Here is a 24,967-nt window from a genome sequence, read left to right on the forward strand (position 1 = left end):
TGCCATATACTCTATGTTAGTTTCCTATGGCCTCTGTAACAAATTACCACAAACCTGGTGGTTAAAACAATATATATTTATTCTCTTAGCCTGGTAGGCCAGAAGCCCAAAATCAGTTTTACTGGGATGAAGTCAAGGTGTGAGCAGAGCTGATTCTTTCTGAAGATTCTAGGAGAGAATGTTTTTTCCAGCTTCTAGAACTCCATGTTTTGCATTCCCTGATTCATGGTCCCTTCCCCCATCTTAAAAGCCAGCAGTGTAGTGTTTTTCAAGTCTCACTGTGCTTCCACATTTACATCTCCTCTCTTATAAGGACCTTGGGATTCCACAGGACACATTTGGACAATCCAGGATAATCTCATCACAAAATCCTTAACTTACTTATAAAGAAACTTACTTAACTTAACTTAAGTTAAAACTTACTTAACTTAACACACTTATAAAGTCCCTTTTGCTATGTTCTGGGGATTAAGCCACAAAGACATTCGGGGAGCCATTGCTCAGCCTGCCACACCACCCTCTCTAAGGACACTATCAGAAGATATATTCTGGTTATTCAGGAAGTAAACATAGAAAAAAGAACACATGGGATCTAGGAAAAAGAGAGAAAAGGGGAATTTCCAGGATGACAAGGCGTGTTCCAGGAAGAAAACTGAATAAGTGATTAGAGGAAAATATCCAAGATTGGAAAAAGTCTTAAGACTCTGAGAGAAAAAACACCATCTGATAGACTCTTAGGTGGATGTAGGCCTGAGAGAAACTTTTGCTTTTGAGGAAATTTGGGATGAACTGGTGATAGACATATATAAAACTAAATAAGCAAAGCTACAAACAATTATTACCCCATGGAATATAAAAATGTGTACAAAAAAGGAAAAATAAACATAGTACGCTGCATGGCTTAACAGTAGTTAGCAACTGCATCATATTGCAAACAGTGAATCTTGCCAAAATTATAATCAATTATGATGGAAGAGTGAGAGGATGAGAAGTGTATGGTAATGGTGCTGGTGGTGGGGATTGTGAGACAGAGCTCATATTTCGTAGTAGACAGTTAATAGATAATGACTAAAACTGAAATATCAAGTTGTAGCTTGTTCTTTAAGATCATGAAGATAAATACTGAAAGAAAGACTTGAAATCAAGGATAGGTATGGGAAAGGGGATGGATGATGGTAGGACCCAGCTTCACTGTGATGCTCAGTGATGGCGCCCCCCTGCCGCCCTGGGCAAGAGATGCTGTTATAAGACTAAAACCTGGAAGTGCTTAACTGAAGACACAACATGGACACAATTATTGTGATCAGCAATGCGGTTGGAGGGGTAACCAGGGAAGCCTGGCTCACAGAATGATGGAGATGTTTAATACAACACAGCAGTCCCAGGAGCAAAAAACATGGGCCACCAACCAAGGCACTGTTAAACCAGCCAGCCAAAAGAAATCAAGGATGGATGATTAGGAGACACAGCAGCTCCCCTAATAAAAATTCATGGTTCTTTACCCAGGTTCTAGGACAGGACCAGTTTTCTGACCAGAACTCAATTGACTAAGTGAGAGGCCAGATCCTCGGGAAGAAGATTCCTACAGCAGTGCAGTAATTATATAAAAGAAAGAGCTCTTCTGCAGAACCACATGGGGTGCAAGTGGCCCTGCTGCTTGGGGCCATATGATCCGGTAGACCATATGTTATTGGAGGATGTCTATGGCAGGTAAATATGTTTTATAGAGTTAATGGCAACCTTCAGTAGGAGAATCACAGTATAGATCGCTAGGGTTCTGCATGGCTATGCCATGTGCAGTAAAAAATCAAACACTTTCAAAAAACAGCATCCTCTCCATGATGATAAGGGCCTAGTACTCCTCCCAGGATGATAATGTCTTTACTTTCTTAATGGTCTCTTGACATGAGGAATCCAAAGTAACTAGACAGCAGCTTAAATTTTAATAGGACTATTTTTTAAAAAGATTTTTATTTACATATTTGAGAAAGAGAGAGTGAGCACTCAAGCAGTGGGAGGGGCAGAAGTAGAGGAAGAAGCCCATTCCCCAGTGAGCAGGGATCCTAACATGGCTTGATCCCAGAACCCCAAGATCATGACCAGGACCCAGAGATCATGACCTGAGCTGAAGGTAGATGCTTAACTGACTGGGCCACCCAGGTGCCCATAATAGGACTTTTATCATGATCATAGTGGAAGAGTTCTTTCTATGGAGACAAAATCCAAGGGTTATGAGGAAGGTAACCACAAATTTCCTATTTGCTGAAATACAAAATGTGAAATATAAAAGCACAGATTGAAAGCAAAAACATGAAAAAGATACACCACATAAGCAGTAACGTTAAAAGACTGAGATGACTTTCCTATTAACAGACAAAATAGTTTTCAAAACAAAGAGTATTGCTAGAGATAAAGAGGGGTATTTCATAATGACAAAAGAGCCAGTTAATCAAAAACACATAAAAATCCTAAATTTTTGTGTTTTTATGTTTATATGTTCCTAAATGTGTATGCCCTAATGGCAGAGTTCAAAACCATATGGAAAACAACAATTAACAAAAGTAGAGGGAGAATAGAAAATGAACAATCGTAGTTGGAGACTTGAATTCCTGTCTCTTAGTAACTGATACAAATATACATAATTAGTAAGAATATAAAAATTTGAACAATATCAACCAGCTTGATATAGTAGAGGTTTATGGAACATTATATCCAATAGCTGAAGAATACACATTCTAAGCACTTACAGAACATTCATAAAGAAAGACCATATGCTGAGAAATAAAATAAGTCTGAACAAATCAAAATATTGAAACCATAGCATATATTCTCTGACTACAAGTCAAGTAAGTTACAAATTAATACAAAAATATATGGAGAAAATCCAAAGAAACTTGAGAATTAACATTTTTAATAACCTTGGGATCAAAGAACAATTCACAAAGAAAATTAGAAAATATGTTGAACTAAATGAAAAGGAAAGCACAACACATTAAAATTTGGGGAATTCATCTAAATGAGGAAATTCATATATAAAGGGAAATTCATAACTTTAAATATTTATGTAAGAAAACAAGAAGACCTAAAATCATGATTTAAGCTTCCACATTAGGAAGCTAGAAAAGAAAGAGCAAAATAAGCCCAGAGTAAGCAGAAGAAAGAAATAAGGGTAAAAAAATTTTTCAGTGAAATAGAGGGCAAATAATAGAGAAAATCAATAAAGTCAAAAGTTAGCTCTTTGAAAATATTGGTGCAATTGATAAACTGCTAATGATATTGGTCAATAAAAATAAGATGAAGGATGGGGTGCCTGGCTGTCTGAGTACATAAAGCATGTAACTCTTGATCTCAGTGATGTAAGTTCGAGCCCCAAGCGGGATGCAGAGATTGCTTGAAGATAAAATCTTTAAAAATAAATAAATAAGAGAAAAGACTCCACAAATTACCAACATCAAGATCAGATCCTTTATACATTAAAGGATGGGGCTATTATAAAGGGGTATTATGAGCAACTTCATGCCAACACATTAAACACTGCTGCTGAAATGAATGAATTTTTTGAATAACACAATCTAATACAACTGATAGATTTAGATAGCTGTGTTCCTATGAAAGAAAACTGAATTCTTTTTTTTTTTAAGATTTTATTTATTTATTTGACAGACAGAGATCACAAGTAGGCAGAGAGAAAAGAGGAAGCAGGCTCCCCACCTAGCAGACAGCCCGATGTGGGGCTCAATCCCAGGACCCTGGGATCATGACCCAAGCCGAAGGCAGAGGCTTTAACCTACTGAGCCACCCAGGTGCCCCAGAAAACTGAATTCTTAAATTAAAACCTTTCCACAAAGCAAACCCCTAGCCTAGATAGCTTTACAGGTGGATTATATTAAACATTTAAGGAAGAAATAATACCAATACCACATAAATTCTTACAAAATGGAGGAAGACAGAACAGAGACCACCATCTAATTAATTTTATAAGCTCATGAACTTAATAACAAAACCTGATAAAAGATATGTCAAGAAAAGAAATATTCAAACCAATATTTCTCATGAACTAGACATAAAACTCTTTAACAAAATATTAACAAATTAAATTCAATAATTTAAAAAGGATATATATTGTGACCGAGTTGAGTTTATCACACTAATGCAAGGTTGCTTTGACATTCTAAAACTATGTAATTCACAAATCTAATCAATGCAATTAACAATTTAATGATAAAATCATTTAATGAGCTCAATAATTAAGGAAAAAGACCACTTGAAAAAATCCAAAACAAATTTATGCTTTTAAAAGAAATACCTTATAAAATGGGAAGTAAAAGAGAACCTCCTCAATCTGATAAGAGGTGTCTAAGAAAAACCTACAGCTAACATCATGATTAATGATGAATTATTAAACATGTTGCCATTAATGTGGGAGACAAGGCAAGGATGTACATTCTCAACTTTCTATTCAATATCACATTAATGTGTTTGCCAGTGTCATGAGGCAAGAAAGATCAATAAAAGGAATAAATATGGGAGTCAAGATGGTAGAGGAGTAGCAGACTGAGATGACATCAGTTCACAGGAGTTCGGCTAGATAGTTATCAACCCATTCTGAACACCTACAAACCCAACAGGAGATCGAAGAGAAGAAGAGCAGCAATACTAGAAACAGAAAATTGACCACTTTCTGAAAGGTAGGATGTGCGGAGAAGTCTGAAGCAACAGGAAGATAGACCGCGGGGGGAGGACCAGCTCCTGGCAAGCGGTATAGCAGTGGAGCACAAAATTCAAACTTTTAGAAGTCTGCTCCACTGAGGGACACCAGTTCAGAGACCAAGCAGGGGTGGAGCCCTCATGGAGACAGTGTGGTCTTAGGTCCTGCGGGGTCACAGAAGGATTGGGAGTGTCTGAGTGTCTCAGAGCTCACAGATATTAGAGCGGGGAAGCCAGCCACAGAGACAGAGCTGAAGAGTGAGCTCTCAGCTCAGAGTTTCCTTAAACTGTGATCCTCAGCACAGTCAGACCACTGCTCTTTGAGCGGATGTGCCACAAGCTGCACATCCGGAGAAACCCACCTTCCTTCTCTGGAGGCAGAAATCTGCTAGGTTTGGAGACTCCAAACAGGGCTGTGTGCCAGAGACAGAAACGCTTGGTCACAGGCGGTTGAGCTTAGAGCGCAGCCGGAGAACAGGGAGACGGGAGTGATTGAGCACTTTCCTCTGAGGATGCACTCAGGAGTGGGGCCCCAAGCTCTGGCCTCCTCCGGGCCAGAGACTAGGAGGCCACCATTTTCATTCCCATCCTCCAGAGCGCTACAGAAAGCATTCAGGGAACAAAAACTCCTGAGAGCGAACCAGAGCAGATTACTTAGCCCAGCCCCTGACAAGGGCGGCACAATTCCACCTCGGGCAAAGACACTTGAGAATCACTACAATAGGCCCCTCCCCCAGAAGATCAGGAAGAATATTCAGCCAAGACCAAGCTCACTGCTCAAGGAAAACAGCAGAATTCCAGAGGAGGGGAAAGCAAAGCATGGAATTCATGGCTTTCTCCCCATGATTCTTCAGTCTTATAAAGTTAATTAATGTTTTTACTTTTTTTTTCTTATTCTATTTTTTTAACTTTTTCTCTTTCCTCTTTTAATGTTTTTTAACTAGTTTATCTTAACAATACCTTTCCAAAAAGAATATTTTTAAACCTTCATTATTATAGTCATATTTTATTTTTCATTGTATCTAACTTTGTTTTTTGTATACATATAGGGTTTTTTCTTCTAAGCAATTTTTGGGATACAATTTCTTCTAATAGATCAAAATATACCCTAAATCTAGCACAGGGCTTTGTTCTAGTCTCCAGCCTGAGCAAATTCTCTCCACTTCCTTTTACTTTCTTTTTCCGACCAACTTATCTTATCAATTCCTTTTTTAGAATTTTTTCAAATTGACATTTTTACAGTCATATTCCATCCCTTCATAATGTTTACCCTTATTTTTGTGTATATTTCAGTTTTTCTTTCTTTAAAATTTTGGGAGGTACTTTCTTCTAAGACCCAAAAAACACCCAAAATCAAGTGGGTGGCTCTGTTCTATTCATCAGTCTAATACATATATATAAATATATATATTTTAATTTTTTTAACTTCTTTTTACCCCCTTTCTTCTCCCCCCCAATTGGGGGTCTCTTCTGATTTGGTTAGCGTACATTTTTCTGGGGTCTTTGCTACCCTTTTAGTATTTTATTCTTTCATTCATATATTCTTATCTGGATAAAATGACAAGGTGGAAAAACACACCACACAAAAAAAGAACAAGAGGCAGTACCAAAGGCTAAGGACCTAATCAGTATGGACATGGTAATAAGTCAGATCTAGAGTTCAGAATGATGATTTTCAAGGTGGTACGTGGGCTCCAAAAAGGCATGGAAGATATTAGAGAAACCGTGTCTGGAGAAATAAAAGCCCCTTCTGGAGAAATAAAAGAACTAAAGTCTAACCAAGTTGAAACTAAAAAAAAAAAAAAACTATTAATGAGGGAGGTACAATAAAAAATGGAGGCTCTTACTCTAGGATAAATGAGGCAGAAGAGAGAATTAGTAATATAGAAGACCAAATGATGCAGAATAAAGAAGCTGGGCAGAAGAGAGACAAACAACTACTGGACCACAAGGGGAGAATTTAAGAGATAAGTGATACCATAAGATGAAACAATATTAGAATAATTGGGATCCCAGAAGAAAGAGAAAGAGAGAGATGGGCAAAAGGTATATTGGAGCAAATTATAGTAGAGAATTTCCCTAATATGGTAAAGGGAATAAGCATCAAATCCAGGAGGCACAGAGAGCCCCCTTCAAAATCAACAAAAAGAGGTCCACACCCTGTTATCGAATAGTAAAACATAAAAGTCTTAGTGACAAAGAGAAAATCCTGAAAGCAGCTCAGGACAAGAAGTCTGTAACATTCAATGGTAGAAATATTAGACTGGGAGCAGACTTATCCACAGAGACCCAGCAGGCCAGAAAGGACTGGCATGATATATTCAGAGCACTAAAGAAAAACATGCAGCCAAGAATACTATATACAGCTAGGCTGTCATTGAAAATAGAAGGAGAGATAAAAAGCTTCCAGGACGAACAAAAAATAAAAGAATTTGCAAACAGCAAACCAGCCCTACAGGAAATACTGAAAGGGGTCCTCAAGGCAAAGAGAGAGCCTAAAACTAACAGACTGGAAAGGAAAAGAGACAATATACAGTAACAATCATCTTACAGGCAATACAATGGCACTAAATTCATATCTTTCAGTAGTTACCCTGAATGTAAATGGGCTAAATGCCCCAATCGAAAGACACAGGGCATCAGAATGGATAAAGAAACAAGACCCATTGACATACTGTCTACAAGAAACTCATTTTAGACCCAAAGACACCTCCAGATTTAAAGTGAGGGGGTGGAAAACAATTTACCATGCTAATGGACATCAAAAGAAGGTTGGGGTGGCAATCCTTCTATCACATAAATTAGATTTTAAGCCAAGGACTATAAAAAGAGATGAGGAAGGACACTATATCATACTCAAAGGGTCTGTCCAACAAGAAGATCTAACAATTTTAAATATCTATGCCCCTAACATGGGACCTCCCAACTATATAAACCAATTAATAGCAAAATCAAAGAAACACATCGACAGTAATACAATAATAGTAGGGGACTTTAACACCCCCCTCACTGAAATGGACAGATCATCCATGCAAAAGATCAACAAGGCTTTAAAAGACACACTGGACCAGGTGGACATCACAGATCAATTCAGAACATTCCATCTTAAAACAACAGAATACACATTCTTCTCTAGTGCACATGGAACATTCTCCAGAATAGATCACAACCTGGGTCACAAATCAGGTCTCAACTGGTACCAAAAGATCGGGATCATTCCCTGCATATTTTCAGACCACAATGCTCTGAAGCTAGAACTCAATCACAAGAGGAAAGTTGGAAAGAACTCAAATACATGGAGGCTCAAGAACATTCTACTAAAGAATGAATGGGTCAACCAGGAAATGGAAGAAGAATTGAAAAAATTCATGGAAACAAATGGATATGCAAACATAACTGTTCGGGGCACCTGGGTGGCTCAGTGGGTTAAAGCCTCTGCTTTCAGCTCAGGTCATGATCCCAGCGTCCTGGGATCGAGCCCCGCATCGGGCTCTCTGCTCCGCGGGGAGGCTGCTTCCTCCTCTCTCTGCCTGCCTCTCTGCCTACTTGGGATCTTTGTCTGTGGAATAAATAAATAAAATTTAAAAAAAAAGAAAAGAAAAGAAAATCTGTGGGACACAGCAAAGGCGGTCCTGAGAGGAAAGTATATAGCAATACAAGCCTTTCTCAAGAAACAAGAAAGGTCTCAAAAACCCTATACCTAAAGGAGCTGGAGAAAGAACAGCAAAGAAAGCCTAAACCCAGCAGGAGAAGAGAAATAATAAAGAGCAGAGCAGAAATCAATGAAATAGAGACAAAAAAAAAAAAAAAACCCAGTAAAACAAATCAACAAAACTAGGAGCTGGTTCTTTGAAAGAATTAACAAGATTGATAAACCCCTGGCCAGACTTATCAAAAAGAAAAGAGAAAGGACCCAAATCAATAAAATCATGAATGCAAGAGGAGAGATCACAACCAACACCAAAGAAATACAAACAATTATAAGAACATATGAGGAGCACCTATACACCAGCAAATATGACAATCTGGAAGAAATAGATGCATTCCTAGAGACGTATAAACCAGGAAGAAACAGAAAACCTGAACAAACCCATAACCAGTAGGGAGATTGAAGCAGTCATCAAAAATCTCCCAACAAACAAGAGCCCAGGGCCAGACAGCTTCCCAGGGGAATTCTACCAAACATTTAAAGAAGAATTAATATCTATTCTGAAACTGTTACAAAAAAAGAGAAATGGAAGGAAAACTTCCACACTCATTTTATGAGGCCAGCATTACCTTAATCCCAAAACCAGACAAAGACCCCATCAAAAAGGAAAATTACAGACCAGTATCCTTGATGAACACAGATGCAAAAATTCTCACCAAAATACTAGGCAATAGGACCCAACAGTACATTAAAAGGATTATTCACCACAACCAAGTGGGATTTATTCCAGGGCTGCAAGGTTCGTTCAACAGCCGCAAATCAATCAATCTGATATAATACATTAATAAAAGAAAGAACAAGAACCGTGTGGTACTCTCAATAGATACTGATAAAGCATTTGACAACATACAGCATCCTTTCTTGATCAAAACTCTTCAAAGTGTACTCATAGAGGGTACAGACCTCAACATCGTCAAAGCCATCTATGAAAAACCCACAGCGAATATCATTCTCAATGGGGAAAAACTGAGAACTTTTGCCCTAAGGTCAGGAACACAGCAGGGATGTCCATTATCACCACTACTATTCAACATAGTACTAGAAGTCCTAGCCTCAGCAATCAGACAACAACAAGAAATTAAAGGCATCCGAATCAGCAAAGAACAAGTCAAACTATCACTCTTTGCAGATGATATGATACTTTATGTAGAAAACCCAAAAGACTCCACTTGAAAACAGCTAAAACTTGTATAGGAATTCAGCAAAGTGTCAAGATATAAAATCAGTACACAGAAATTGGTTGCATTTCTATACACCAACAACAAGACAGAAGGAAAAAAATTAAGGATTCAATCCCATTTACAATTGCACCTAAAACCATAAGATACCTAGGAATAAACCTAACCAAGGAGGCAAAGAATCTATACTCAGAAAACTATAAAGTACTCATGACAGAAATTGAGGAAGACACAAAGAAATGGAAAAATGTTCCATGCCCATGGATTGGAAGAACAAATATTGTGAAAATGCCTATGCTACCCAAAGCAATCTGCACGTTTAATGCAATCCCTATCAAAATACCACCCTTTTTTTTTCAAAGAAATGGAACAAATAATCTTAAAATTTAAATGGAACCAGAAAATACATCAAATAGCCAGAGGAATGTTGAAAAAGAAAGCCAAAGTTGGTGGCATCACAATTCCAGACTTCAAGCTCTATTACAAAGCTGTCATCATTGCGACAGTATGGTACTGGCACAAAAACAGACACATAGATCAATGGGACAGAATAGAGAGCCCAGAAATAGACCCTCAACTCTATGATCAACTAAAGCAGGAAAGAATGCCCAATGGAAAAAAGACAGTCTCTTCAACAAATGGTGTTGGGAAAATTGGACAGGCATATGCAGAAAAATGAAACTGGACCATTTCCTTACACCACACATGAAAATAGACTCAAAATGGATGAAGGACCTCAATGTGAGAAAGGAATCCATTAAAATCCATGAAGAGAACACAGGCAGCAACCTCTTCGACCTCAGCCACAGCAACTTCTTCCTAGAAACATTGCCAAAGGCAAGGGAAGCAAGGGCAAAAATGAACTATTGGGACTTCATTAAGATCAAAAGCTTTTGCACAACAAAGGAAATAATCAACAAAACCAAAAGACAACTGACAGAATGGGGAAGATATTTGCAAACAACATATCAGATAAAGGGCTAGTATCCAAAATCTATAAAGAACTTATCCAACTCAACATCCAAAGAACAAATAATCCAATCAAGAAATGGGCAGAAGACATGAACAGACATTTCTGCAAAGATGACATCCAGATGGTCAACAGACACATGAAAAAGTGCTCCACATCACTCGGCATCAGGGAAATACAAATCAAAACCACCATGAGACACCACCTCACACCAGTCAGAATGGCTCAAATTAACAAGTCAGGAAATGACAGATGCTGGCAAGGATGTAGAGAAAGGGGAACCCTCCTACACTGTTGGTGGGAATGCAACTGGTACAGCCACTCTGGAAAACAGCATGGAGTTTCCTCAAAAAGTTGAAAATAGAGCTACCCTATGACCCAGCAATTGCACTACTGGGTATTTACCCTAAAGATACAAATGTAGTGTTCCCCCTCTCTCTCTGTCTGTTGCTCTGCCTACTTGCGGTATCTCTCTGTCAAATGAATTAAAAAAAAAAAAAAAGGTTCAAAAAAAAAGGGGGGGCACCTGGGTGGCTCAGTGGGTTAAGCCTCTGCCTTTGGCTCAGGTCATGATCCCAGGGTCCTGGGATCAAGCCCCACATCGGGCTCTCTGCTCAGTGGGGAGCCTGCTTCCCCCTCTCTCTTTGTCTGTTGCTCTGCCTACTTGTGGTCTCTCTCTGTCAAATGAATTTTTAAAAAAAAGAAAAAAGTTTCAAGATACAAATGTAGTGATCCGAAGGGGCACATGCATCTGAATGTTTATAGCAGCAATGTTCACAATAGCAAAACTATGGAAAGAACCTAGATGTCCATCAACAGATGAATGGATAAAGAAGATGTGGTATATATATACAATGGTATACTATGCAGCCATCAAAAAACTATGAAATCCTGGGGCACCTGGGTGGCTCAGTGGGTTAAAGCCTCTGCCTTCAGCTCAGGTCATGATCCCAGGGTCCTGGGATCGAGCCCCACATCAGGCTCTCTGCTCAGCAAGGAGCCTGCTTCCTCTCTCTCTTCTCTCTGCCTGCCTCTCTGCCTACTTGTGATCTCTATCTGTCAAATAAACAAATAAAATCTTAAAAAAAAAACAACTAAAAAAACCCACAAAATCCTGCCATTTGCAATGACATGGATGGAACTAGAGGGTATTATCCTATGTGACATAAGTCAATCAGAGAAAGACAATTATCATATGATCTTTCTGATATGAGGAATTTGAGAGGCAGAGCAGGGAGTCATGGGGGGGTAGGGAGGGATAAAATGAAACAAGATGGGACTGGGGAGGGAGACAAATCATTATAGACTCTTAATCTCAGGACACAAACAGAGGGTTGCTGGGGGGTGCTGGAGGAAGGGATAGGGTGGCTGGGTTATGGACACTGGGGAGGGTATGTGCTATGGTGAGTTCTATGAATTGTGTAAGACTGATGATTCACAGACCTGTACCCCTGAAGCAAACAATACACTATATGTTAATAAAAAAATAAAGTAATGGTCATGAAAACACTCACTGGACTTGAGAAAAGAGCAGAGGACCTCAGTGAGACTCTCAACAAAGAGAGAGAAAACATAAAAAAGGATCAATCAGAGATAAAGAACTCAGTAACTGGATGTAAAAATACCCTACATGGAGTAAATAGTAGACTAGAGGAAGAAGAAGAACAGATCAACAACCTGGGGGACAGAGTAATAGAAAGCAATCAAGTTGAACAGGAAAGAGAGAAAAAAAATAGTAATAATAGATGAAAATAGACTAAGAGAACTCAGTGACACCATAAAGCATAATAACATTCCCATTATAAGGATCCCAGAAAGAGAGACAGAAGAGGGCAGAAAATTTATCTGAAGTAATAATAGATGAAAAATTCCCACATCTGGGGAAGGAAACAGAAATCCAGACCCAGGAGGCACAGAGATCCCAACAAAATCAACCCAAGGAGGGTTACACCAAGACACACCATAATTAAAATGGCCAAAAATAATGATGAAGAGAGACTTTTAAAAGCAGCAACAGAAAACAGTTACATACAAGAGCAAACCCATAAGGATACCAGCTGATTTTTCAGCAGAAACTACAAGTCAGACGGTAGTGACATGAGATATTCAAAGTGCTGAAAGGAAAAAAACCTGCAAGTAAGAGTACTCTATCCAGTAATCTATCATTCAGAATAGGAGAGATAGTTTCCCAGACAAATAAAAGTTAAAGAAATTCATGACCACTAAAGCAGCCCTACAAGTAATGTTAAAGCAACAATGAGTGGAAAGGAAAGACCATAAGCAGGAGTAAGAAAAGTAAGAGGCACAAAAGCAGTACAATTAAGTAGGTCTATAAAAAAAAAAAAAGCAAAATAAAAGGATGTACAGTATGACATCATATACCAAAAACATGGGTGAGAAAGGAATAAGGAATGGGTTCAAACTTAAATGACCATTAACTTAATATAGAAAGCCATATGCATAAGATGTTATATACAAATCTAATGGTGACTACAAATCAAAAACTAATAACAGATATGCAAAGAAAAAAGAGTAACGAATCCAAATATACCGTTAAGACATAAAATCATGAAAGAAGAGAGGAAGTGAAGAAAGGAACAGGAAAGAACTACAAAAACCACCATAAAACAACTAACAAAATGGCAATAAGTACATAACTATCAGTAATTACTTTGAATGTAAATGGAGTAAATGCCCCAGTCAGAAGACATAGAGTGATGGAATTGATAAAAAAAGCTAGACTCATCTGTATGCCGCTTACAAGAGAGGAGACTCATTTCAGACCTAGAGACACAAGCTAATTGGAAGTGAAGGGATGGGAAAGCATTTAGCATGCAAATGGAAGTGAAAAGAAAACTGAGGTAGCAGGGCACCTGGGTGGCTCAGTGGGTTAAGGCCGCTGCCTTAGGCTCAGGTCATGATCCCAGCATCCTGGGATCGAGCCCCGCATCGGGCTCTCTGCTCAGCAGGGAGCCTGCTTCCTCCCTTCTCTCTCTGCCTGCCTCTCTGCCTACTTGTGATCTGTCTGTCAAATAAATAAATAAAATCTTAAAAAAAAAACAAAACTGAGGTAGCAATATTTATACTGGACAAAATAAAATTTAAAACAAGGACTGTAACAAAAAGCAAAGAATGACACTTATAATCACAAAGTGGAAAATCCACCAAGAGGGCACTGCAATTATAAATATTTATGTACCCAACATGGAAGCACCCAAATATGTAAAGCAGCTAATAACAAACATAGAAGAAGTAATCAATAGTAATACAATAATAGTAAGGTTTTCTATTTCTTCCTTTTCAGTTTTGGTAGTTTATATGTTTCTAGGAATGCATCCATTTCTTCCAGATTGCCTAATTTGTTGGCATATAGTTGCTCATAATATGTTCTTACAGCTGTATTTCTTTGGTGTTTGTTGTGATCTCTCCTCTTCAACTCATGATTTTATTTATTTCAGTCCTTTTTATTTTCTTTTTGATAAGTCTGGCAAGGGGTTTATCAATCTTATTAATTCTTTCAAAGAACTAGCTCCTAGTTTTGTTGATCTGTTCTTTTGGTTTCTAGTTCATTGATTTTGTTCTAAATTTTATTAATTCTCTTCTGCTGAATTTAGGCTTTATTTGCTGTTCTTTCTCCAGCTCCTTTAGGTATAAAGTTAAATTGTGTATTTGAAACCTTGTTTCTTGAGAAAGGCTTGTATTGCTTCCCCCTTAGGACTGCCTTTGCTGCTCCCAAAAGTTTTGAACAGTTGTGTTTTCATTTTCATTTATCTCCATAAATTTTTTAAAAATCCTTCTTTAATTTCCTAGTTGACCCATTCATTCTTCAGTAGGATACTCTTTAACCTCTATGTATTTGTGTTCCTTCCAAATTTTCTCTCGTGATTGAGTTCAGGTCTTAAAGCACTATGGTCTGAAAATATGCAGGAAATAATCCCAATCTTTTGGTACCGGCTGAGACCTGATTTATGACCCAGCATGTGATCCATTCTGGAGAATGTTCCATGTCCACTCAAGAAGAATGTATACCTGTTGCTTTAAGATGGAATGTTCTGAATATATCTGTGAAGTCCATCTGGTCTAGTGTGTCATTCAAAGCCCTTATTTCCTTGTTGATATTCTGCTTAGACAATCTAGCAGGTATATTCATAACAGGGAACAGCCCAGAATGTCCATCAACAGATAAATGAATAAACAAACTATTGTACTTTTATATAATGGAACACTACTCAGCTATCATAAAGAATGAACTAACGATACACATTACAACATGGATAGATATCAAAATAGTTATGCTGAGTGAGAGAAACTAGACCAAAATAAAGTATAACCTGTGTGGTTCCATTTATATAAAATTCTAGGGAATACAAACAAATGTATAGTAAAAGAAAAATCAGTTGTTACCTAGAACACAGAGTGGAATATCAGGGATGGATTACAATGGGGCATAAGAAAACTTTTGGGGTGATGGATATGCTCATTATCTTGATTGTGGTAATGGTTTTCATGGGTGTGTTCATGTGTCAAAATTAACCGAGTTGTACACTTATGTGCTCTTTACTTTATGTCAGCTATACTCCCACAATAACTTCTTTTTTTAAAAAAGACAAAAAATTATTTAGGCCCAACTAAAAATACCTCTGAGAAAACATAGCTGCTGAAATACCAATGACCACTCAAGAGTTCAAAAAAAAAAAAAAACAAAACTGAGACCTAGAGAGATACAATGATTTGCCCAGGTAAGATTATACTTGTTAACTCTGTAGCTAGTGTCTAGACAAGAACAAGCCAAAATGATGTTCTTAATTAGGATGATGATTTAAATTAACTGTAGCTCCTTATCTATTTTAAGAATTGCTTTCACAATGGAAAGCAGAGCTTAAAATCAAAAGCTCTAGGTCTGAATCTCTACTCCATCACTAATTAGCTCTATGACCTTGAGTAATTTCCTTAAAATTTGCAGAATTTCAGTTTCTTCATCTGTACATCCATGTTAAGAATATCTCCCTTATTTTTTAAAAAGCTTTTACTTATTTATTTGAAAGAGAGAGAGAGCATGAGCACAATGGGGGAGGGGCAGAGGGAGGGGGAAAAGCAGACACCCCACTGAGCAGGAAGCGAGATATGGCACTTGATCTCAGGCCCCTAAGATCCTGACGTGACCCAACATGCAGATGCTTAATGAACTGAGCCACCCAGGCACCTCAAGAAAACCTACCTTATAAGCCCTTCTTAAGAATTAAGTAGAATGGGTTATGGTCAAGTAAATTTTTTTTAATTTATTTATTTGGGAGAGAGTGAGAGAGAGGGAGAGCGAGCACAAGTGCGGGGAGGGCAGAGGGAGACGGAGGAGCAGATTCCCCATAGGGCAGAGAACCCCAAGCAAGGCTTGATCCCAGAATGCTGAGAACATAACCCGAGCCAAAGGCAGATGCCCAACCAACTGAGCTACCCAGGATCCCTGGTCAAGTAAATTTGTAATAAATATTAATTGAGTGAATCTTATTTGTGAGATAGATGGGGGTAATAAGTATTGCTAATTGATATATTATAAAGCTGAGGATAAGGAAAGTTAAGCATTTTCCCTTGATCATGCAATCAGGAAAGATAGAGTTGGCTTTACCCAATCTCCTAAATCCCAGTCCAGTGTTCTTTTCTTTAAAAAAAAAAAAAAAAAAAAAAAAGACCCTAGCCAAGATTACTGGAAAAACCCATCTCTAAATGTAGAGTAGGGAAGGTCTCCTCTTCTCAGAGAGTCATTTAATTCAGAGGTCTCAAAATGGCAGCCTGGTGGCCATACTTAACCTTCTGAACTATTTAGATTCTGAGTGCAAAGTGTTTTAAGAAATTTAAGTCAAGATTTAAAGTTTGAGAGATTTCACATAAAAATCTGAATGTCCTGATCGTTTTGGAAAAAAAAAATGAGCATATTTGACAGCACTGAGCATCTACTGAGGAAGGACAGTGGAGAGCTGGAGGTGAGGAGCAAATGCCCCTTCAGATGGGTGAGTCCCCTCAGGTCTTTGCAGTCCCTACTATCCCTCACACCCTGACACTAGACCTGCCTCACTTATAATATAGACCTGGCACCTGTGGACATTTATATGTGCAACCCATGTTTTCCACCATTCCGCCTCACACAGTTAACCACCGTTTCCAGAGGGCCAGCCATGTTTATAATTTGTCATCTAGAAATGGCAGTGAGCTATGATGACACTCGGACAGCCACTCTACAGGATGGCCTCCCTCTAGGCTGCGTGTGTAAGCAGTTTTCCATGCACATCCACTGAAGCAGAAATCTGGCAAACTTCCAGCATCTTTGAAGAATGCAGATATTCAATCTGGACTTTCTTGGGCACCAAAGTAGATATATTCTGGGGGTCCTGACTCTTGAATGATCCAACTTAACATTCTACCTTGATCAAATTTACCAGACAACTGCCCTGTTTCCATAGACCTGTGCTCCCAGAGCCACAGTATTTTAAGTGGTTCATAACCACATTAAACTTTCTAAAGAAGCTGAGGTTATGAAAACTAGTGCTGCCCAGGACACTTGAGACAGTTCTACATTAAACTTTAAGTGAGCACAGGAAGTAAATACACAAAACATATTCAGGAGGAGAAAGAGAGGAAAACCAGCAGATAACACATTAAAACGTTATTTTTTATATATAAAAACTACCAAACTGCCTACAATTAGTGAATACAAATCACTTTTTGGCTCTGCAATAGTTCCTCACAGCACGCAAAAATAAGTTAAAACGTATGCCTAAGACCTTGGTATACATCTGCTCTTGATCTTCTGTCAATACAAAATATTTTTCCTCTTTCATCCTCAACAGTGGATCAGGAAGCCTGTAATGAACTATATAGCACAAGCCAATCTAAAAACATTTTTGAAACCCGAGGTCTAGAAAAAGGGCTTCTCATTTGTCTCTCACCATAACTACAAAATACAAAGAAGAATCCAACTTTTTAAAAAAAGATTTTATTTATTTATTTATTTGAAAGAGAGAGCATGAGCCGGGGGTGGGAGTTTGGAGCCCAGCAGCAGGAGGATGTGGGAGGGAGCATGAGCGGTGGAGGGGGAGGGGCAGAGGGAGAGGGAGAAGCAGACTCCCTGTTTAGTAGGGAGCCCCACAAGAGGCTGGATCCCAGGACCCCGAGTTCATGATCTGAGCCAAAAGCAGATTCTTAACTGAGCCACCAGGTGCCCCAAGAATAACCAACTAAGTATGCTGACTATCCTGGATTTTGCCACTATGAAACAGAGGTCACTGCAAATATAATTGCCTTAGACCAAGAGCCACCCCTGGGAGGAGAATCAGCTGACTCTCTGGACATCTATGGTTCGTTTTGTTTTGCTTTTTCAAATAGTGAAATGCTTGTGGTTAATTATTTTTGTGATTTCATTCCCTAGAGAAAATGCACTACACACTTTCTATTATTATTATGTAATAATAGAGTTAAAATCTATTGCCTGGTGTGATTGGTAAACACTAGCAAGCGAAGGCGAGAGCACTCCAAAAAGTAACAATCATTTTAAGGGAATATGTTAAAAATTCTAAATAATAAACCCCGTTACTACCCAGCCTGAGATAAAAGTTGGTAACAAGGTACAGAAATGCTCCTGTTTTCCTGTCTTACTCAGAGTACACCATTTACTCCAGGCCTCTTTATCTCTCTAATAAATGCCAGGTTTTATTGACACATTTTATCTGCTTCTTGCCATTGACACCAAAAGCTCTGGAATGTGAGGTCTCTCTTTGAGCCACCATTTATTCCCACATATTTTTACAGGGAGAACACCATTATAATTCTCCCAGGCTCTTGACTTGGTTTTTGAAACACAGCCCCAATGCGCACACAGTGTATCTGTTTTCCTCTCAGAAGAGAAACATTCTTGATTACTCTCTTTTCCCCTCAGAGAAATGTACTACCCACAGATGACACAGATCTTTTGATCAACAAGCTTCCAATGAGATACAAGATATCTTCTCCACAATCTGCAAGGAAGCTGTACTTAATTTTTTTTTCTTTACTACAGTTAAAAAAAAAAAAGTGGGTGGGAATCCTATAAAACTGGAATGGAGGAGGCTTCCTTTAGGGAAGTGAGTAGAAAAACATTTGCAAGTTCACCCCAGGAAGTTGCGCAGAAATTGATCCCCAAAAGTTACCCACGAAATTTGATCAGAGAGCACCTTGGGTTTTCCTCTTGGATGCAGGATCTTTCTCTTTCTCTCTCTCTCTCTTTCTTTCTTTTCTTCTTCTTTTTCTTCTTCTTCTTCTGATTTTTTTAATCTCATTGAACTCTGAGCTCTAGACTTGTAACAGTGGTAGGCATGCATTGTCACTAAAGGGTTTTCATCTCTGTGTCATTTTACAGACGAGCTCAGAGAATCCCTGAACTAAAGGGAATTATTTGGATTCCTGTTTTACAGCTGAAGAAACTGAAGAAGAGAAGCAAAGAGTTTCCCACTGAGACACAGAAAGAGCCTGTTTCAGGGGCTCAGTCTGCAGGGTTTCAGAGTTCAAACGCCCACTCCAAATGCGACAACAGGGGAACGAGACAGCCTTCTACAACTAGCATGAAACGCTGGACATTGTTATTCTCTCTATATAACGTCATGTAGCCTGGTTGCATGGGGAGGGACAGCAACAGAAAAATGTGAGGAAATTGTAGCTATATCCAAAATAGTCTTATTTTACCAAATTGGGTGTGATTTAAGAAATAGACTTTTTCCCCTGCCATGACATTAGTGAGACCCTTGGTGCCACATACATCTAAATCCTTCCATTTCACTGTGCATTGGATAGTAGCTGTTCTCACCATCCAAAAAAAAAAGACCACTTGGGTATAGTGGAACCATATGGCAAAACTCCTTTCTCGGAACATGTGACTTTTAGTATGGAAAGCAAAAGCTTTTTGGTCACTAAAAAGAGGTACGCTTCCTAGGCATACAAGTTTACCAACATTTCCAGTTATAAAATGAAGACTTTGTTTCAAGTGCAGAAAAAACCATGATGGTGATTTGGGAATCCCACTGGAAGAAAGAGCAGTAACAGAGAGGAAGGCCAAAGGCCAGGATAACCTAGCTCTAGTGTTGGTAAGTAATAACAATAGTAGTGTATGTACTATTTAGCAAGCATTTTCCATGCATTTTCTGATTTAATCCACATGACCCTTTTTTATTTTATCATTATTATTTTTTTAATTTGAGAGAGAGAGCACATGTGCATGAGCAGGCACGGGGTTAGGGGCAGAGGGAGAAGCAGGCTCCCAGCCAAGCAGAGAGCCCGATGCGGGGCTCGATCCCAGGATCCTGAGATCATGACCTGAGCTGAAAGCAGACACTTAACAACTGATCCACGCAGGCGTCCTGCACAACTCTTTACATTTGGCAATTTTGTTTCCATTTTACAGATGAGAATATGAAATTGGAGGGGCCAAAGTGACTCCCTCACGATCACATTCAGTGTCGGTATAGTTAAACAAGTGGTGTTCTGGAGCCAGACAGACTGGGGAGTGTCAGACATATTTATCAGTCGTCGAGTAGCCAACCGTCCTAGTTGGCTCCAGACTCCAGTTTCCTGGAAGGCAGGACTTTCAGGGCAAACCAGGATGATGGCTCACCCTACAAGTTGTGTAACCTTGAATGTGACCATCTGATTTCCCTCTCTGTCTAGTGACATGGGATCATCTCTCTCCTCATAACCTCAAAGAATCTGTAGTGTCACTGTCTTTACTCTTCCTTTCCTTATGATTGAGCTCTTCCAGTGTATTCTGGAAAGCCCCCTCTGTTTGAATCTACATGGCTACAAGAGAACTCATAACCACAGCTCTCCAGGGGACAGGCCTGGGCATCATAAACCTCCACTGACACCTGCCTTAACATTTCAAGGGAGAATGCACATTTATCACAACTACTCAACCTCTCCCAGCGTCTGTTTTCCCATCAAAATGAGAATAATAAAACTTGTATCTCACGGGGTGAGTGGGAAAAGTGCTTTTATAAACTGTAGAAAATATAAAAATGGATCCCATCCTGCCTCTTACCAGAGTGTGGGTGTGTGACTCACAAAGCTACTTGCATGCAGCCCGGGTCTGTGTCTACCCCCACAGTCTTGTCCCACACAACACCTAACCCGTATGGGTCGTTAATGGAATTTTATATTCCAAAGAATCTGGATCCCTTCTTATTTTAGCCATGAATCTAGCCATTTGCTGGCCATAACCTCTTGATCCAATAATCGAGAAACAGGAAACTTGTTCTTTGCATCAGATTGGAGATAGAGATTAGGATAACGGGATGGGGATCACTCAAACTCTGGGACATTAGTTAAATGTTTAGAAGAGAAAAAAGGAAACCCGTCATTATGGTGGTGCAATTGTCTAACCTCTTAAATAGGCAAAATTGTCCCTATTCAGTCTAATTCACAGAGGTATTCTGAGGATCAATGGGACATGAATGTGAAGGCTCTGTCAAAACCATGTAAAGGAGGCTACAAAATTAAATACTAGGCATGTTTGTGGGTAGGAATATAGATATATATTTCAAATTATATGCACATATATTTCATCTAGTCTGATGCTCTTATTTTACAAGGGATAATATGAGGAGCAGGAGGGTTAGTGACTTGCACAGAGCCAAGGGCCATGATGAAAACTCAGATCCCTTGACATTCAGCCAGTCTTCAAGAATAATAAGGGTTGCCTTACTTTGAGATCCCCCAGAAGCAGGCTTTGAGGCAAGAATTCAAGTGCATGTGGTTTATTTGGGAAGTAGCTCCAGGGACCATAAGTCAGGCAATGGGAAACAGATAGGGACAAGAAAGAACCAATCAAGCAAGGTTCCGCTGTGGACAACAGGAGCACCATCCTGCTGAGGGAATCAGGGAGGCACCGTGGATCCTCTGTCTCAGTGTTATCCCAACTGAGAGACAAGAAGACCACAGTTTTATTCTCATCAGTCATTGGGTGACAGCTGCTGGGGGAATGTCAATCCCTTCATCACTTCTAGCATACAGGTGGAATGGGCTCCAGTGACCACAGAGTGCCCTCAGCAAACATTCACAGGATTTGGGAATTAGAGGTTAAGCCAGCATGCCCAGCAGTGGTACAAGCTGAGGGGACACTGGCAGGCACAGATGACCATGTATGACTGGTGTCTTGGTGTCACATCAAACTATTAGTTGAATATACCAGAGAATCCTGCAATGACCTCTACCACTATATTCCATTGCAATGTAAACCCTATTAAGGCAAGAATACAAGTATTTATAGGGTTGGGTTGTTTTTTTTTTTTTTCTGTTTTGTTCATTGCTGAATCTTCAAGTTCTAAAGCAGGGATAACCCACCACAGCTACTTATTAAATACCGGTTGAGTGAATGAAGTACACCCCTGACAATTGGCCAGTTTGCTTCTCCTTGAATGCTCCTCCAGTGAGGAGGCACATGGGATGAATGAAGGCAGCTGGATCATTTACGGAACCATCCTCTGATAGAAAGTTCTTCCTGACATTAACTTCTTATGTGCTTCCCTGTAACATTTATCTTCAGGCTCTAATTTTCCCTGGGACCAAAGAGGAATAAATCTAGCTCCTGGTTCCACTTGACAATATTTCAAACATATTTGGATAGCTGTGTGTGCCCGGTTTCTTCATCTCTCCTCGTATGATATGGTTTTTAAGAGCTTTCACTTCCCTGGTTGTGGGGAGAACATGGTGCTAAGCTCCAGCCCCATCACTTTCAAGGGGACTGATCTTGGGTAAGTTTCTTCCTCTCAAAATATGTAGATGAGATTAATAAGAACTTTGTTTCAGAGTTGGTGTGAAGATGAACTGAAACCATGTAGCTAAAGCCCCCCAGCCCAGTACCTAGTACTTAGAAGCCCCCCAACAAAGTGGGTTCCTTTCCAGTGTCCTGGCCCCATCAGCAGCCTCTGGTCATGCTCCAGCTTGTCGGTGCATGGTTTCTTTCTTTCTTTCTTTCTTTCTTTCTTTCTTTCTTTCTTTCTTTCTTTCTTTCGATTTTATCCATTTATTTGAGACAGAGAGAGTGAGCACAAGCAGGAAGGAGGGTCAGAGGGAGAGGGAGAAGCAGACTCTCTGCTGAGCAGGGAGCCTGATGTGGGGCTCCATCACAGGACCCTGGGATCACGACAAAGTTGAAGGCAGACACTTAACTGACTGAGCCCCCCAGTGCCCTAGTACACAGTTTGGATATGACATCCACAAATGGGCCTTCTTGTACATCTGTACTTAAATATAGAATACAGAGGGATTACAACATTCCTCACTCATCGACATTTACTTATTTATGTATGTATGTATTTATTTATTTTTTTTTTAAGATTTTATTTATTTATTTGACAGACAGAGATCACAAGTAGGCAGCGAGGCAGGCAGAGAGAGAGGAGGAAGCAGGCTCCCTGCTGAGCAGAGAGCCTGATGTGGGGCTCAATCCCAGGACCCCGGGATCACGACCCGAGCCGAAGGCAGAGGCTTTAACCCACTCCGCCACCCAGGCACCCCCACTCATCGACATTTAAAAAACTCGAGTCTCTCCGTCAGTTTGTGACAGGCTCAGCACCAGTAAGCAGCCCTATTAATGCACTCTAAGAGTGCGACACCTTTTTAGACAACCCCGTAGCAATAGTGTTTCCTATTGAGCTTATACATTAAAATCCCAAGGCCTTATTTGTGTGGAATATTCTACCACATCCTACCTCTGGTACAGTTGCTTTTTTGAACCGAAGTGTAGGGCTTTCTTTTGATTTCAATTGGATTTCTTTTTTAGCTATTCCCTCTTCTCACTACACCACAGCTGCCATTACAACACACGAGACTACCTGAGGAATCCCTACTACACCTTCCTTGTCTTCCAGTTCACATCATCATTTGATGGCGTCTCCTCCAAAGATGTGCAGAAGACAGAGGATATTAAAAATCTCTCTGCCAACGTTGCTACTTTTCAGCTGCTCTTTTAAAACTTCTACATGAAGAAGGAAGCAGAAGCCCTTAAACCACCAGACGGTTGTGGAGAATGTGCATTTGCCTCATGCAAACTCTTTTTGACCTCTAATTTCACAAATAGAAGAGAATTAGCAAATGGATGCAAGTAACAAGAGGAGATCCTAAAACAAAAACTCCAGAAAATGTCAGAAACTTAGCGCAGTAAAGGAGCCAAAAGTGCTGGACTGGAGGTTGAAGAATTACTTTCAAGTCATGACTCTGTCACCAACTAGCTACGGGACTTGAGCAAGTTTTTCTAACTTCCTTAGGATTCAGTTTTCTCAACTACAAAAAGAAGAGTTGGGCTTTAAAAAAATAAACCTTAATAAATTATTGCTCTTTGCCATATCTACTGCAAGAATGAAGACCATTCTCATCAATCAGACCGTCAACATTCCAACGGATGTGGACAACACTCAGAAAGGACCCACTATCATTGTGAAGGGCCCCAGAGGAGCCCTGCGAAGGGACTTCAATCACATCAATGTAGAGTTCAGTCTCCTTGGAAAGAAAAAGATGATGCTCTGGGTTGACAAATGGTGGGGAGCTAGGAAAGAACTGGCTACTCTTCGCCCTATCTGTAGTAGCATACAGAACATGATCAAGGGTGTCGCCCTGGGCTCCCGTTACCAGATGATGTCTGTGTGTGCTCACTTCCCCATCCATGCTGTTATTCAGGAGAAGGACTCTCTTGTTGAAATCCAAAATTTCCTGGATGAAAAATACATCCGCAGAGTTCAGATGAGGACGGGTGTTGTTTGTTCAGTATCTCAAGCTCAAAAAGCTGAGTTAGTTCTTGAAGGAAATGACATTGAACTCGCGTCAAAGTCAGCTGCTGTGATGCAGCACGCCTCAAAAGTTGAAAACAAGGAGAGGAAAACTTTTGGATGATTAGGTATCTATGTTTCTGTAAAAGGGTCGGTTCAGCAGGCCAATGAATCAGATCTAAGGTGTCCAGCTACGGAAATGGCAAGATGCCATATGAAATCTCAGATTTATCAGTGATATTTTAAAGATGCAACACAAGCTGCACTGATTTGGGAAAGAAAAATAAATACATAAACTATAGTTATTCTGATAATGGATCAATACTCAGCACTGAAAAGAAACCAACTATCAAGCAGGGAAGTGACAGAGGGAACTGAAGTGTACATTGTAAGTGAAAGCAGCCAATCTGAAAAGGCTACATACTGTACGATTCCTACTACATGACACTCTGGAGAAGGTAAAACTATGGAGACGTTAAAAAGATCAGTGATTGCTAGGGGTTGAGAGGGGTAAACAGGTGGAACACAGAGGATTTTAGAGCACTAAAATTATTCCTTATGATACTAGAATGGTAGATACATGTCATTATATACTTGTCAGAATCCTTGGAATGTACACCAC

At 39.5% G+C, this 24,967-nt stretch overlaps 1 protein-coding gene across 1 annotated transcript; it reads left to right on the forward strand.

Moving 5' to 3' along the window:
* Positions 1-23,920: 23,920 nt before the first annotated feature.
* On the forward strand, positions 23,921-24,469 carry LOC308341690 (large ribosomal subunit protein uL6-like; the record flags this gene model as incomplete). Its single annotated transcript, XM_080801693.1, has 1 exon — positions 23,921-24,469. Exon 1 carries the CDS (start codon positions 23,939-23,941, stop codon positions 24,467-24,469), a length of 531 nt encoding a protein of 176 aa, XP_080657819.1. The 5' UTR covers positions 23,921-23,938.
* Positions 24,470-24,967: the final 498 nt, after the last annotated feature.

This window comes from Martes martes, assembly GCF_963455335.1.
Source record: "Martes martes genome assembly, chromosome: 4".
Classification (NCBI taxonomy): Eukaryota; Metazoa; Chordata; class Mammalia; order Carnivora; family Mustelidae; genus Martes; species Martes martes.